Genomic DNA, 14,341 nt, shown 5'->3' with positions numbered 1-14,341 from the left:
GTTTATGCAAAGGTTGGTAGGGTGGAAGGTGAGCACCAGGGGTGTTCTGTCCTTGTTACAGTTGGAGGGGTGGGGTCTGAGGGCGGAGGTACTGGATGTGGACGAGATGCGTTGAAGGGCATCTTTAACCACGTGGGAAGGGAAATTGCAGTCTCTAAAGGAGGAGGCCATCTGGTGTGTTCTGTGGTGGAACTGGTCCTCCTGGGAGCAGATACGGTGGAGGCAGAGGAATTGGGAATATGGGATGGCATTTTTGCAGGAGGTAGGGTGGGAATCCAGGTAGCTGTGAGAGTCGGTGGGTTTGTAAAAAAAGTCGGTCGTTATTAATAGAGATGGAGAGGTCCAGGAAGGGGAGGGAGGTGTCAGAGATGGTCCAGGTAAATTTAAGGTCAGGGTGGAAAGTGTTGGTGAAGTTGACGAATTGCTCAACCTCCTCGCGGGAGCACGAGGTGGTGCCAATGCAGTCATCAATGTAGCGAAGGACGAGGTGAGGAGTGGTGCCAGTGTAATTACGGAAGATGGACTGTCCATCTCTACTAGATCTGTCCTGCTGGTGGAACAGGACATTTCCAGGAATGATGATGATGGTGTTTCGTTCAATGTCTAGCTCATGAGTATGAGCTGTTGCTTGTCCAGTCTGTGAGACAGCTGTCCCAATTTTGGCACTAGCCCCCAGACGTTAGTAAGGAGGACTTCACAGGGTCGACAGGACTCTCTCTACCATTGTCTTTTCTGATGCCTGGGTTGATGCTGGGTGAATTGTCCAGTTTCTTTTCTTTGTTGAGATTTCAAAGTGATTGATAGGCCATTTGAGAGGGCAGTTGAGAGTCAACCACATTGCTGTGGTTCGAGAGTCACATATAGGTCAGACCTGGTAAGGATGTCAGATTTTCTTTCCTGGAGGACATTAGTGATTGGTTCCATGGTCACTTGTTTGAAAAATCCATCTGGCTCACTGATGCCCTTCAGGGAAGAAAATCTGACATAGTTTCATGGTCACCTGTACATTCTTGATTATATATTTTTTAAAAAGTATTGAATTCAAATTCCACCATCTGCCATAGCAGAATTTGAACCCAGGTCTTCGGAACATTAGCTGAGTTTCTGGATTAATAGTCTAGCAATAATACTACAAGGCCATTGCCTGCCCTGCTCAGAGAATTATCTGAAGGAACAGACACTTCAGTCCAACACATTCATACCAACCAGATATCCTAAATTAATCTACTCCCATTTGCTAGCACTTGGCCCATATCCCTCTAAACCTCATCCCTCTATTCCTATAGTGGTCTATATGCCTTTTAAATGCTGTAATTGTAATAGCCTCCACCATTTCCTCTGGCAGCTCATTCCATGCAAGCACCACCCTTTGTGTGAAAAAGTTGCCTGAGGTCGCTTTTATATCTTTCCCCTCTCACCCTAAACCTATGCCCTCTAGTCTTGGACTCTCCCACCCCAGAGAAAAGATCTTGTCTATTTATCCGATTCATGTCCCTCATGATTTTATAAACCTTTATAAGGCCATCCCTCCACCTCAAAAGCTCCAGGGAAAACAGCCCTAGCCTATTCAGCTTCTTTCCTACAACTTGAACCCTCAAACCTGGCAACATTCTTGTAAATCTTTGCTGAACCTGGGAAAAAAATTGTGGCTGAGGTATTGGAGCGGATTTCCTCGAATTCTAGGTGCAGTAATTACTGTTTTATAAGCTCTTACATTGTTGTGGAACTTTGGTGGAATAAAAATCAAAACAAGGACACTCCCACTCCCCACTTCAAAAAGGAGGAAGAGAGACAAAGGCTAAGACCATATGCTCAGTGAATCAAATGGGAAATGGGGAGAGAGTTCGGGGTGCTCTGGTGCTGAGAGATCTAGGTGCCTTCGTTCATGAGTCACAGAAAACTGGCATTCAGGTACAGCAAATAATAAAGAAAGCAAATAGAATGTTGGCTTTTATAGCTAAAGGAATAGAACATAAAGGTAAGGAAGTACTGTTGCAACTATACAAGACTTTGGTGAGACTGCACCTTTAGCGTTGTGCACTGTTTTGGTCCCTTATTTAGGGAATGATTTAGTGGCATTGAAGGCAGTTCAGAGGAGGATCACGAGATTGTTCCCAGAAATGAGGGGTTCATCATATGAAGAAAGATTGAACAATTTAGGTATATACTCTCTGGAATTTAGAAGAATGAGGGGAGACCAAATTGAGGTATTCAAGGTGTGGATAAAATAGACATGGAGCAGATGCTACCTGTTATGGGGCATTCTAGGATGAGAGGTCTTAGGATAAAGAGCTAGTAAATTTAAAACAGAGTTGAGGAAAATCTAATTCTTCTAAAGCTTTGTTAATCTGTGGAATTTGCTACTCTAAAATATGTTGGATACTGGGACAGTGAGTAAATTTAAGGAGGAGTTGGACAGATTTTTAATTGATAATGGGTTGAACAGTTATGGGAAGAAAGCAGGAAAATGGGGATGAGGAGCATGTCAGCCATGATTGAATGGCCAAATGGACTAATTCTACTCCTTTATCTGATGAACTTATGAGCCATCATCTGCAAACTGAACATCATTGAAACATATATCTACAATTAGTTTAAGAAGTTACCAAAGAAGTGTTTTCAACTAGACAGTATCTAATACTGATACCAGTTAGCAGTTGAACCTTGCTAAGATAAATGGCCACCATCAGATTGATAATGAATCCTGTGGAGGTATTACACAGTGTTACTTGACACCAGTCTGGATGTCCAAAACGACTGTATCAGATCACCCATTCAAGACAGCTGCAGTGCAGGATTATGATGAAATTTTTTGGACATCATCGAAGAAACAAATGAGTGAAGGTTCTTGAAAGAGGGTAGAGGAGATTTGGATGGAGTTGTTTCAGTTAGAAGGTTCGGGTGCAAATGCTGGGGTTGTTTTCCTTAGAGTACAGATTTGTTAGAAAAGATTATGGTAGGCTCAGATGAGATAGGCAAAGCACAGCTCTCCCATTATCTCATTATATTACATGTAGAGGCTACAGATTTAAGATTGAGTCAAAAGCATATGAGGAATGTAAGGAAGAACCATTTGATCTAATGAATGTTAGTAACCTGGAACTGGATGTCCACAAGGTCTGTGAGATTGGAACCAATAATTTAAGTTGAGAAGGAAATTGATTGAGACATACAAACATACAGAGCTAAAGGGGTCAAGTGGAGGAATGAGACTAAGTGGATCATTGTGTCGGCATTCAATTGCCATTTCAGATTAAGGGCTTTTGCCCAAAATGTTGATTTTCCTGCTCCTCGGTAGCTGCCTGACCGGCTGCACTTTTCCAATACCACTCTAATCTTGAGTTCTGAGGAAGGGTAATTCGACCCAAAAAATTAACTCTGGTTTCTCTTTAGAGCTGGGCAGCATGGTGGCTTGGTAGTTAGTACTGTTGTCTTTCATCGCCAGAGATCTGAGTTCAATTCCATCCTTGGGCGATTGGCTGTGTGGAGTTTGCACACTCACCCTGTGTCTGTGTGGTTTCCTCCCACCATCCAAAATATGCTGAGTAGGTGGATTGGCCATGGTAAATTGTGCATTGTGTCCAGGGATGCGCGGATGGGATAGGATAGAGCAGGGGAGAGGGTTGGTGTGGACTTGATAGGCCGAATGGCCTCCTTCCACACTGGAGGGATTTCTATGCTGCAGACCAGCAATTTCTATCTTTGATTCAATGAGCTAAGTGGCCTCTTTCTGAATCACATAATTCGATCAGTCAATAACTTCGAGATTCCGGCTGTGGCTGGACATTTTTCTTCTCTAGCAATAAGGACCATCCCAAAACGACATTAACAATATTTGTCTTGGCATCTCCTCCAGGCGGCATCGGCGCGTGAAAGAGGGTGCGTTGCGCATGCGCAACAACTACCAACCATGTCCCGTTGCTGCTGTTGGATGTTCCGGACGCGTAATGCGATTGACGGACTGCGAGTACCCAATGGGCAATAAGCGGGGCGGGACCTCCGCTTAACCCATTCATGAGTTTTGAGAAACCCTAAGGACTCGAGAGACTGTTGGAAGGGGCGGGGACATCAAATTTAAATTACCGCCAGCGGCAGCGCGCGCGCTCTCTCCCTTGTATTCGCGGAGGCCTTGAGGGCTGCGATGCGGCGTTATTTGCGGGTGGTGTTGCTGTGTTCGGCTCTGGCCTTCTTCGTCATCCTCTATGTCTTCAACGAGATCGCCAAGGCCGAGGACGGAGTTCGAGACCCGCCCACTCCGGATGGCAGAGGCCCAGCTCGAGGACGGTCACGGGCGGGGGGCCTGCCGCCAAGCAGGTAAAAGTAACGGAGGCCTCCCTCATTGGGAGGCGCCCTGGCACCGTTCGGGTGGCAGTATCGTTAAAATGGAGCGTCCCCGGTAATCGGCCGTAAGAGCGTCCCCTATAGGCTCGGCGGGTAAAGTCACTCCCTCCGCCGAAGGTGCTGCGGGAAATGTGCTCTTGCCCATAGGGTGCGGGAGCAATTCTCCCCACACACCCCTCTTGCAACTCTTGCCCTATGCCCCTCCCCCGTCCCGGGCCATGCAACTCCTGTACTGTACTCCCAAGAGTGCGGAGTAAATGTGCAGTTCGCCTCCGAGGATGCGGGGAATAAATGTGCAACCCTCTCACCGAGGGTGCGAGGCGGGTAAAAGTGCAACCCCCCCCGTCGCTCCCCGAGGGTGCATGGGGTAAATGTGTTTTCTCTTCCCCTCCCAGGATGCAGGGGGTAAATGTGCAACCCCTGTCCCCACTCCCCAAAGGATGCAGGAGATAAATGTGCAATTCCACCTTCCCTCCCTTTGAAACAGCAGAGTATAGGTTTGATTAATGTGGTAATGACTAAGTATTGAGGCTGATTGAATTTACATGATTTTCTCTTAAGCTGTCAGTTTAGCTTTATTGTAGAATTCAAATTGTTGAGTCAGTGTTGTGTTCCCAGTCTCATGCGGAAACTTGAATGTACAATTTTGTCTATGCCTGGAGTGCTTACTCTGGGATGCCAGCTTTCAGACAAGATGTTAAAAGCTAGGGAGCTATAGACTGGTGAGCTTGACGTCAGTGATGGGCAAGTTGTTGGAAGAAATCCTGAGAGAAGGATTGACATGTAATTGGAAAGGCAAGGACTGATTATGGATAGTCAGCATGGCTTTGTGTGTGGGAAATTATGTCTCATGAACTTGATTGAGTTTTTTGAAGAAGTAAGAAAGGGAATTGATGAGGGCCAAGCAGTAGATATGATCTATATGGACTTCAGTAAGGTGTTTGACCAGGTTCATCTCATGGAATATGGGAAGAACTAGCCATTTGGATACAGGACTGGCTCGACTGAGGGTGGTGGTAGAGGAGTTGCTTTTCAGATTGGAGGCCTGAGACCAGTGAGTGGTGTGCCACCAGGATCGGTGCTGGATCCACTTTGTCATTTTATATAAATGTTTTGAATGTGAACAAAGGAGGTAGGGTTAGTAAGTTTGCAGATGACATCAAAATTGGAGGTTGCCTCATTACGAGATCTTTATCAGATGGGCCAATGGGCAGAGGAATGGCAGATGGAGTTTAATTTCGATAAATGTGAGATGCTGTATTTGGGGAAAGCAAATCAGAGAGCAGAACTTAAACACTTGATGGTAAAGTCCTGAGGAGTGTTGCTGAACAAAGAGACCCTGGAGTGTAGGTTCATAGTTCCTTGAAAGTGATTGTGAAGAAGGCGTTTGGTATACTTTCCTTTATTGGTCAGAGCATTGCAATAGGAATTGGAAGGCCATGTTGCAGCTGTGCAGGACATTGGTTTGGCCACTTTTGGAATATTGCGTGCAGTTCTCGTCTCCTTCCTGTCGGAAAGATATTGTAAAACTTGAAAGGGTTCAGAGAAGATTTACAAGGATGTTGTGAGGGTTGGAGGATTTGAGCCATAGGGAAAGGCTGAACAGGCTGGAGCTGTTTTCCCTGGAGCATTGAAGGCTGAGGGGTGACTTTATGGAAGTTTATAAAATAATGAGGGGCGTGGTTAGGACAAACAGACATGGTCTTTTCTGGGAGGTGGGGGAGTCCAAGACTATAGGGCATAGTTTTAGGGTGAGAGGGCAAAGACATAAAAGGGACCTCGGGCAACGTTTTCACATAGAGGGTGGTGCTTGCATGGAATGAGCTGCCAGAGGAAGTTGTGAAGGCTGGTACAATTACAGCATTTAAAAGGCATCTAGACAAGTATAGGAATTGGAAAGGTTTAGAGGGATATGGGCGAAGTGCTGGCATATGGGACTAGATTAGGTTGGGTTATCGGTTTGGCATGGACAAGTTGGATTGAAGGGTCTGTTTCTGTGCTCTACGTCTCTTATACCTGAAAGTCAAAGGTCAAATGCCCTATCGTGTACAAGAAGGGAGCAGTTTATCATTCACAGAATCCCTACAGTGTGGGAGCAGGCCATTCGGTCCATTGAATTCACACCAACTCTCCAAAGAACATCCCACCCAGACTCAGCCCTTTCCTATCTTTATAATCCTTTCCACCTAGCCTGCACATCCCTGGATATCATGGCCAATCCACTGAACCGGAACATTTTTTGACTGTGGAAAAAAATTGGAGCACCTGGAGGAAACCCACGAAGACTAGGGAGAATGTACAAACACCGTACACAGTCGTCCAAGGGTGGGATGGAACCCGGGTCCCAGGTGCTGTGAGGCAGCAGTGCTAACCACTTAACCCACTGTGTTGCCCTGATGCTCTGGCCAGTAGTGATCCTTCCAAAACAGATTATCCAGTCACTGAACACATTGCTCGAACCGTCCTGTGGGAAAATTGGCTATCACATTTACTGCATTGCAACAATGTCTCTCCTTCAAAATCATTCATTGCTTTTGAGGTTGTGAAAGGTTCTCGAAATGCAATTAATGAATTTGATTATCAATAAAAAAAATTATTGAATTCAGTGTCAGAATGCACAGTAAAAATCTCAGTGTAGAAGAGTAGAATTTACTTTTGTTTTGAGAGGCACATGGTGCTTTTCTTAAATTTGTTGCAGGGATGTGGGGGCTGCTTGCTGGACCACCGTTTATTGCCCATCCTTAGCATGATTATGGAACATAGAATAAGAGTAAGGACTGCAGATGCTGGAGATCAGAGCTGAAAATGTGTTGCTGGAAAAGCGCAGCAGGTCAGGCAGCATCCAAGGAGCAGGAGAATCGACGTTTCAGGCATGAGCCCTTCAGGAATAAGTGTAAGGGATACTGTATGTACAACTACAGGAACTGTGAGGGACACTCTGATTGATGACCCGATGATATATAATGCTTTTGGTGATGTGTTGTTTTTTTAATATAGGAAAAGCTATGTCTTCTAATGCCTTGATCATTGCCATTGAAGAATTACTATAAAACAGATATTTATAACATTCTAAGATAATTTCAGAATGCAACAATAACCCCTGGCTGGTTTTCTTCTAAACATTCTCACTAACCTCTTCCAACCTTGTTCCTAACGATGTGCGAGGAACATATGGATTGCTTTGTCACTCTGATTAGGATAGACTGGCTAATGCATACTTTTTCCCTGCCTCTTCCTGCTCTAATTCCAAGGTTTCATCTTTCTTTAATTTCTTTTCCGATCTCCCCTTGTACCCAGTTGGAATGTGTAGAAAGGCAGTTTTTTCCCCACTGAGACAGCAAGAGAAAGTCCTGTGATTCAAGACAGCACAGAAGTTAGCAAGAGTATGAGCGATGAGGTACACCAGTATGCAGTGATTTGTGATGTCACACCTAGGTCTTCAAATATTGAAGATCACAGGAGAAAAGAACAACTTAACAGATATGGTATTTATCAATTTGAATTCCTGCAGAAAAACAGAAGTTGAAGTGTACAATGCAGAATCAAGATTTCAACATAGCAAAGTTACTTAATGTGGCATATTTTTAAGATAAAGCATCCTAGTACATTGTACAGATGCACCAAGTGATGCCTGATTATTTTGAGCTTGGGAGGAATAAAACACAAGGTTCATTGATCCATTAGTCATTGTAGAAAAGAAATGAAACTGCTGTGGTAAAGATTGAAACTTAAGGTTTGAAATAAGAACTGTTTGCTGTGGTGGATAACATTCACTACTTGGTTGGCTTACATTTTATGACAGATATGAGAGATGTTGGCATCAGTGACTCTGAAGTATAGTGAAAAAGTGTTCCCAATCTGGATTACTCCTTGAACCTCTTGCTCATGAGATTCTAGTGATTCATATTTTAATTATTTGCAACAATACTGCAGTGTTTGAGGCCTATGAAAGTATATTGTGGCAAACACAGTAACTTTAGTGTACCATGCAGAAATTATATCCTTGCAAAGTGAGCAGTGTGTAACTCACTGTGGGACACTATCAATAAGTGGAGGAAAAAAAGCTCAGTTACTTTTGCTTTTGTAATATCAATGGAAAAATCAAGAAATGCGTAAGTTTGGCAGCATCTGAAGCTATGGATTTCAGGTCTATGACTGGGAAGTGTTTTTGGTACTTACTTTTGTGAAATTGAGAATCTTGTTATCCAAAGTGGATGACATTAACTCTTAAAAATGATTTGGAGATGCTGGTGTTGGACTGGGGTGTACAAAGTTAAAAATCACACAACACCAGGTTATTGTCCAACAGATTTAATTGGAAGCACGCTAGCTTTCGGAGCGCCGCTCCAAAATCATCTGATGGAGGAGTGGTGCTCCGAAAGCTAGTGTGTTTCACCTGGTGTTGTGTGATTTTTAATATTAAAAATGAAGTTTTTGTTGCAGTATTTTGTCCAGCATTAATGGACTGATAGGGCACTGGAGGTTATTTGATCCGTTGTGCCTGTCCAGCTGTTTGGTTAATCTGTACAACTAGTTCTCTTTCTTCCTCCTTCCCCCCCCACCCCAACTGTCTGGAAGGACAAGAGTAGTAGGTGCATGGAACACTACCACTTGCAAGCTCCTGTCCAACTCTCAGACCGTCCTTGTCCAGAACTATGTCATCATTACTTCACAATCACAAAGTCAAAATCTTGCGTTTTGCTTCCTAATAATAATGTGTCCCTATTCCCAAGGACTGCAGCTCGCCACTACCTTTACCAGGTCGATTAAGGATTAGCAATACATGCTGACAAAGCCAGTAACACCTACATCCCATGAACAAAAAGAACACAGAGTGCTGGAGAAACTGAGCAGGTCTGGCAGCATCTGTGGGGAGAGAAACAATTAATTTTTTGAGTCTGATTTAATCTTCAGACCTCCTCTGAAGAAAAGTGCTACTGGACTCAAAACATTAATCCTATTTATATTGTTGATTCAGATCAGTTTCTGGCCAGTGGTAACCCCAGCATGTTGATCATGGGAACTCTGATGGGAATGTCATTTAATGTCAAAGGGCCATGGTTAGCTTATCTTTTGTTGGAGGTAGTCTTTGCTTGGCACTTTGCTAAAACAAGTGTTTCTTGCCACTTGTCATCCCAAATCTAGATGCTGTCCTGCCTATGGACATGATCTACTTTGGTACCTGGAATGCTAGAAGTCATGTTGAAAATTGTGCAGTCGCCCACAAACATTCTTATTTCTGACTTTATGAAAACCATTAAAGCAGCACAAGATGATTGATGTAGGATACTTCCACGAGGCACTCTTTCAATGATAAGTGGGGCTGCGATGATTGACCCTCAAAAGCCACAACCATCTTCCTTTGTGCTAGGTGAGATTCCAAGCAGCAGAGAGGTTTCCCAATTCCCATTGACTCCAGTTTTTTCAGGGCTTCTTGACACCATATTCCATATATGCTGTCTTGATTTCATGAACAGTCACTTTCCTCACTTCTGGAGTTCAGCTGTTTTGTCCAGTGTTTGGGCAAAGCTGTAATGAAGTCAGAAAATCTGGATGTCCCTGGTGGAACCCAAATGGAGTGTCACTGAGCACCTTATTCCTTTGCAAGTGCTGCTTGGTTTCACAGTTATCAACCTCTTCAATCACTTTGGAGAATAGACTGTTGGGGTGGTAATTGGCCTGGTTAGATTTGTTCTGCTTTTTATGAACAGGCAATATCTGGCCAATTTTCCACGTTGCTGGGAGGATAGTGTTAGAGAAAATAGTTAGGTTAGGGACATGCGGTTTGTTCTGGAGAACCAGTCCTGAGTACAACTGCTGGAATACTGGGGCTCATGACCTTTGTAGTATCCAGGCGCTTCAGCCATTTTTTGATATCACATGGAATCAATTGAAACGGTTAAAGACCATCTGTGTTGTTGGGGGAGGGCCTCAGGAGGAAGTGGATTATCCACTCTGCGTGCCTTGTTGAAGATAGTGGCAAATATTTTAGCCTTCCCTTTTGCATTGATGTGCCATGCCCCCGCATTGTTGAGGACGAAGATATTTGTGCAGCCTCTGCCTTCTGTTAGTTGTTTGATCACGCGCACCATTCACAACGGGAAACTGTAAGCCTGCAGACCTTAGATCTGATCCACTGGCTGTGCCATCACTTAGTCCTGTCTATTGCATGCTGCTTCTGTTCTCCGTCATGCAAATAGTCCTACATTGTAATTTCACCAGGTCGATACAAATTTTAGGTGTGCCTGATGCTGCTCTAGAAATGCTCTCCTGTCGAAATAGAAGAGGTAAGGGATTTCAAAAAGATTTTTCATTCTCAGGATGTGGATGTTGCTGGCTACGCCAACTTATTGTCCATTCCTAGTTGCCTTTGAAAAGATGGGCTGCTTCTTGCAATGCTACAGTCCACGTGTTGCATGTAGATCCACAATCTCGTAAGGAAAAGAGTTGCAAGATTTTGACCTGGTGACACTGGAGGAATGGTGATATATTTCCAAGTCAGGATGGTGAGTGGTTTGAAGAGAGACGTGGAGGTGTTCTCGTGTATCTGGTGCCGATATCCTCTGCTACCCTATATTAGGCTGTGGGCTTACAGATTGTGGCTGAATATAATTATGCTGCTGATGGCCCATAGTGTGTCATTAATGCCCAGTTTTGAGTTGCTAAATGTGATTTAGTTCTGTTTCATTTAGAAAAGTAGTAGTGCTACATAACACAATGTAAAGGGTATTGCAATGTAAAGACAGGATTTCATCACCCCAAAAACTGACCTACCACGATTGTCATGGATAAATATATCTATGGTATGGATTAGTGAAGACAAGGTCAAATGGATTTTCCCCTCTTTTCAATTCCCTCACTACTTGCCGTGGAGAATTGATTCATTAGCTGAGAAGGAAGGGTGGTAGTGCACTTTATGATAATAAGTTACAAGTTTTCTTGTTTGTGTTTCACCTCATTACCTTTGAGATTTCATTTGTCATGAGTCCTATTTGAGGATTCCCTTGTGGCTCAGTAGTTAGTCGTGTAGCCTGAGTGTCAGGGACACCAGGTTTGTTTGAAACCTTGGAATGAGTGGAATTTGCATGTTCTGTGTCTGTGGGTTTCCTCTGGGTGCTCTGGTTTCCTCCTATAGTACAAAGATGCACAGGTATAATTCTATTGGGCTGTTGCTTGACTGGACAGTGGGACAAAATCTCCTAATTTTGACACAAGGTCTTAGATTTTATTAAGCAGGACTTGAGAACAAGTGTAAAGGAATGCAACTGATAGTCACCTTTTGTCCTGTCTTAAATCATGCTTTCATGGTGAACTTGCATTGCAATATATATTACATAAGATCTAATTCCATGCCTTTCATAAGCTGTTGAAAATAATCAAGAGCTTCACAAATGCTTATATTTAGTTAATTATTTTACATGCTTAGCAAATCTCTAATGATTCTATTTTGAAATCTTTGCTAGGAAATTTAATGCTCAGTAAAACTCAATAAGTTTTACACTCTTGAGCCAAAACAAAGAGAGAATTTTGATGGATCCCTGTGAGAAACTGCTAATATTTTTTAGGGATCGACGCATGCAAGCTTAATCAATTCCAGTGTCATCCAACAATGTGATATAAGACAAATGAGTGCAATGCTGATTTGAAGCTACCATTTCCTATTCTCAACACCTTTAATTTCGCACACCTATCTGTTCCAAAAAAAGGAATGTGGATTATTCATAGGCTAACTGTAGTGCAATTTCTGTATTTTCTGAAGTTTTCTATGTTGACTGAAGATTGAATACAAAACTGGCCTCACTGAAGTATGAATGAAGTATGATCCTGAAGTATGCTTCTGTCATATTACTGCTGGAAGAAGAGGAAAGTGGAGGAGAACAGGGAGAAATACTCTCAGCATGAGACCTTCTCTATCGAGAGACTTCAGAAGCAGTTCTGTAATCTCCATGTGAGCATCCCTAGATGGGATGTCTTTGCTTTACAGGAAAGATTGTGAAATGACTTCCAGACTACTCAGACCCCTGGGCATCATGGTAGCCCACAAACTTACCAATGCACTTAAACAGCGACTAATGAACCTAAAGGATCCATTCGATACCACCAGCAAAACTAACATCATTTACAAGATACCACGCAAGAACTGTAAAAAAGCACTGCATTGGATAAACTAGCAGAAAACGTGTCACCAGTATACATGAACACCAATTGGCTACCAAAAGACACGACCCACCATCACTAGTTTCTACGCATACAGACAAAGGACACCACTTTGACTGGGACAACACACATCCAAGGACAGGTGAAACAAAGACACACACATGAATTCTTAGAAGCATAGCCTTCTAACCAGAACTCCCATCAATACACATATCGATTTAAACCCTATCTACCTTCCCTTGAAAAAACAAAGTGAAAATGACATCACCCACCTTTAAGAAACCAAGACATGTAAATAGAGAGGCAGGACATACCACCAGTGCTCCACTAGACACTCTCACTGATTATGTTACCAAGTATGGTGACAAAACGTCTGAAAACCAAGCTTCAAGCTAACTTATATACTTAACATCAACCTGAGCTACAAATCTTCTCAAAATTACTCATTGTGAAATATGCTAACTACTGCACTTGCAAATGCAAATTCAAAGCAAGATAGGACAGCATTTCCTATGATTATTACAGTAACTGTGGCTTGGATTGTTTAATGGAGCAGATGAAAGATGAAGCAAATTTAAAAACAATTTTTTTTTTGGTAGTACAGAACCTGAGTATTGCTAGAGCCAAGGTAAATCAAAGCAAGAGCAAGGCATGTACTTTGGGAACTGGGTCAACCGTTTTTTTTTTAAATAATCCCCTCACCTTGAGGTCCCATTTGGAAGGTGTTTGATATGTTTGGAGGGGCTGGGGCATGTCAAACTTGGGAAGAGGGTATTGTCAAGGCGAGGCGGAATCTGGACAGAAGGGAGCACCGTTCCTTCTCCATTGCAGGTAAAATCCTGATGATCGAGTATGAAGTACTCTATGTAGCTATATGTGGTGCAGATCTGGCCTATTCCCCAAGCCTGCACCACCAGAGCCCCTTGAGCCATCTTCCACTTCGTTGGATGGTTCTCTGAGCAGACTGTCAGTCTTTTGGCAGAATGCCTCGTCACCAGAAATTTCCAACAAAAATAAGATGTAATTTGGGTGTTTGTGAGAACCTGTAAGCTCTTCATATATGCCAGGGTGCTCTCTGTCACTGCATACTGCCCTTGAAGTAGTTGTCTGGGGGGTGCTTAGAGACAATCACACATCTCCTTCTGGAATGTGCTTATGCAAAGGAGGTCTGGAGAGAGGTGCACTGGTTTTTGAGGTTCACCTTGAGCAGATCTGTGATGCAGGAATCTGTGCTCTACACTCTGTTCCCCAGGATGTGTACTATGACAAACATCAACTGCGCCTGGAGGACTATCACTTTGAAAGATGCTGTTTGGTCTGCCTAAAACTTGTTGCTCTTTCAGCGCATAGAATTGACCTCAACCAAGATTTTCAGTCTGGCACATTCCAAGAGCAGCACTATGCGCTGAGCGATGTACTAAAGTTTGGGCCAGCTGCCAAGGCACAGTGGGGAAAAATCAGTCTAAGGTTTTTCTGCTGAAGTACAAGATGAGTCCATTTAGTTATCAGATTCTCCCTTTGCCTCAAAATGTATGGAAATTGTGTCCTGCATGAATAGGAAATGCCTTTGGTTTTTGCAACTGCAGGAAATGTCAAATTCCAGTGTTTGGTTTCTTTTTCTTTGTATGCGAAGACTGTGCAGAACTGCTTTGGCATCTGTCTGTACATAAGAATTTTTAGGAATAAAATATAATTTAGCAATACAAAAATAATTGCTGAATAAATGTATGTTTTGTTGAAGCTTTTCACTTTGTCTTCATCAGGCCGTTCGCAAGAATACCTATGTAAAAGGAATATCATTTCATGCTGAGAGGAGAGTGCTGACTGGATGGCCAGTGGACTC

The 14,341-nt window shown here is 43.2% G+C and overlaps 1 protein-coding gene across 3 annotated transcripts in view; it reads left to right on the top strand.

Moving 5' to 3' along the window:
* Positions 1 to 3,686: 3,686 nt before the first annotated feature.
* The window catches only part of gxylt1b (glucoside xylosyltransferase 1b), an 87,625-nt gene continuing 76,970 nt past the window's right edge, over positions 3,687 to 14,341 (top strand). Inside the window, exon 1 of one of the 3 annotated variants that reach the window (XM_043709052.1) lies at positions 3,687 to 4,314. In XM_043709052.1, the coding sequence (XP_043564987.1) occupies positions 4,142 to 4,314 (173 nt within the window). In that variant the 5' untranslated portion in view covers positions 3,687 to 4,141. The remainder of the gene's footprint in view (positions 4,315 to 14,341) is intronic. The other 2 variants (XM_043709049.1, XM_043709050.1) reach the window with 2 other exon arrangements.

This window comes from Chiloscyllium plagiosum, chromosome 19, assembly GCF_004010195.1.
Source record: "Chiloscyllium plagiosum isolate BGI_BamShark_2017 chromosome 19, ASM401019v2, whole genome shotgun sequence".
NCBI classification, from domain to species: Eukaryota; Metazoa; Chordata; class Chondrichthyes; order Orectolobiformes; family Hemiscylliidae; genus Chiloscyllium; species Chiloscyllium plagiosum.
Note: the sequence above shows the minus strand (reverse complement) of the source record. Positions and strands in the feature narration are given on the sequence as shown.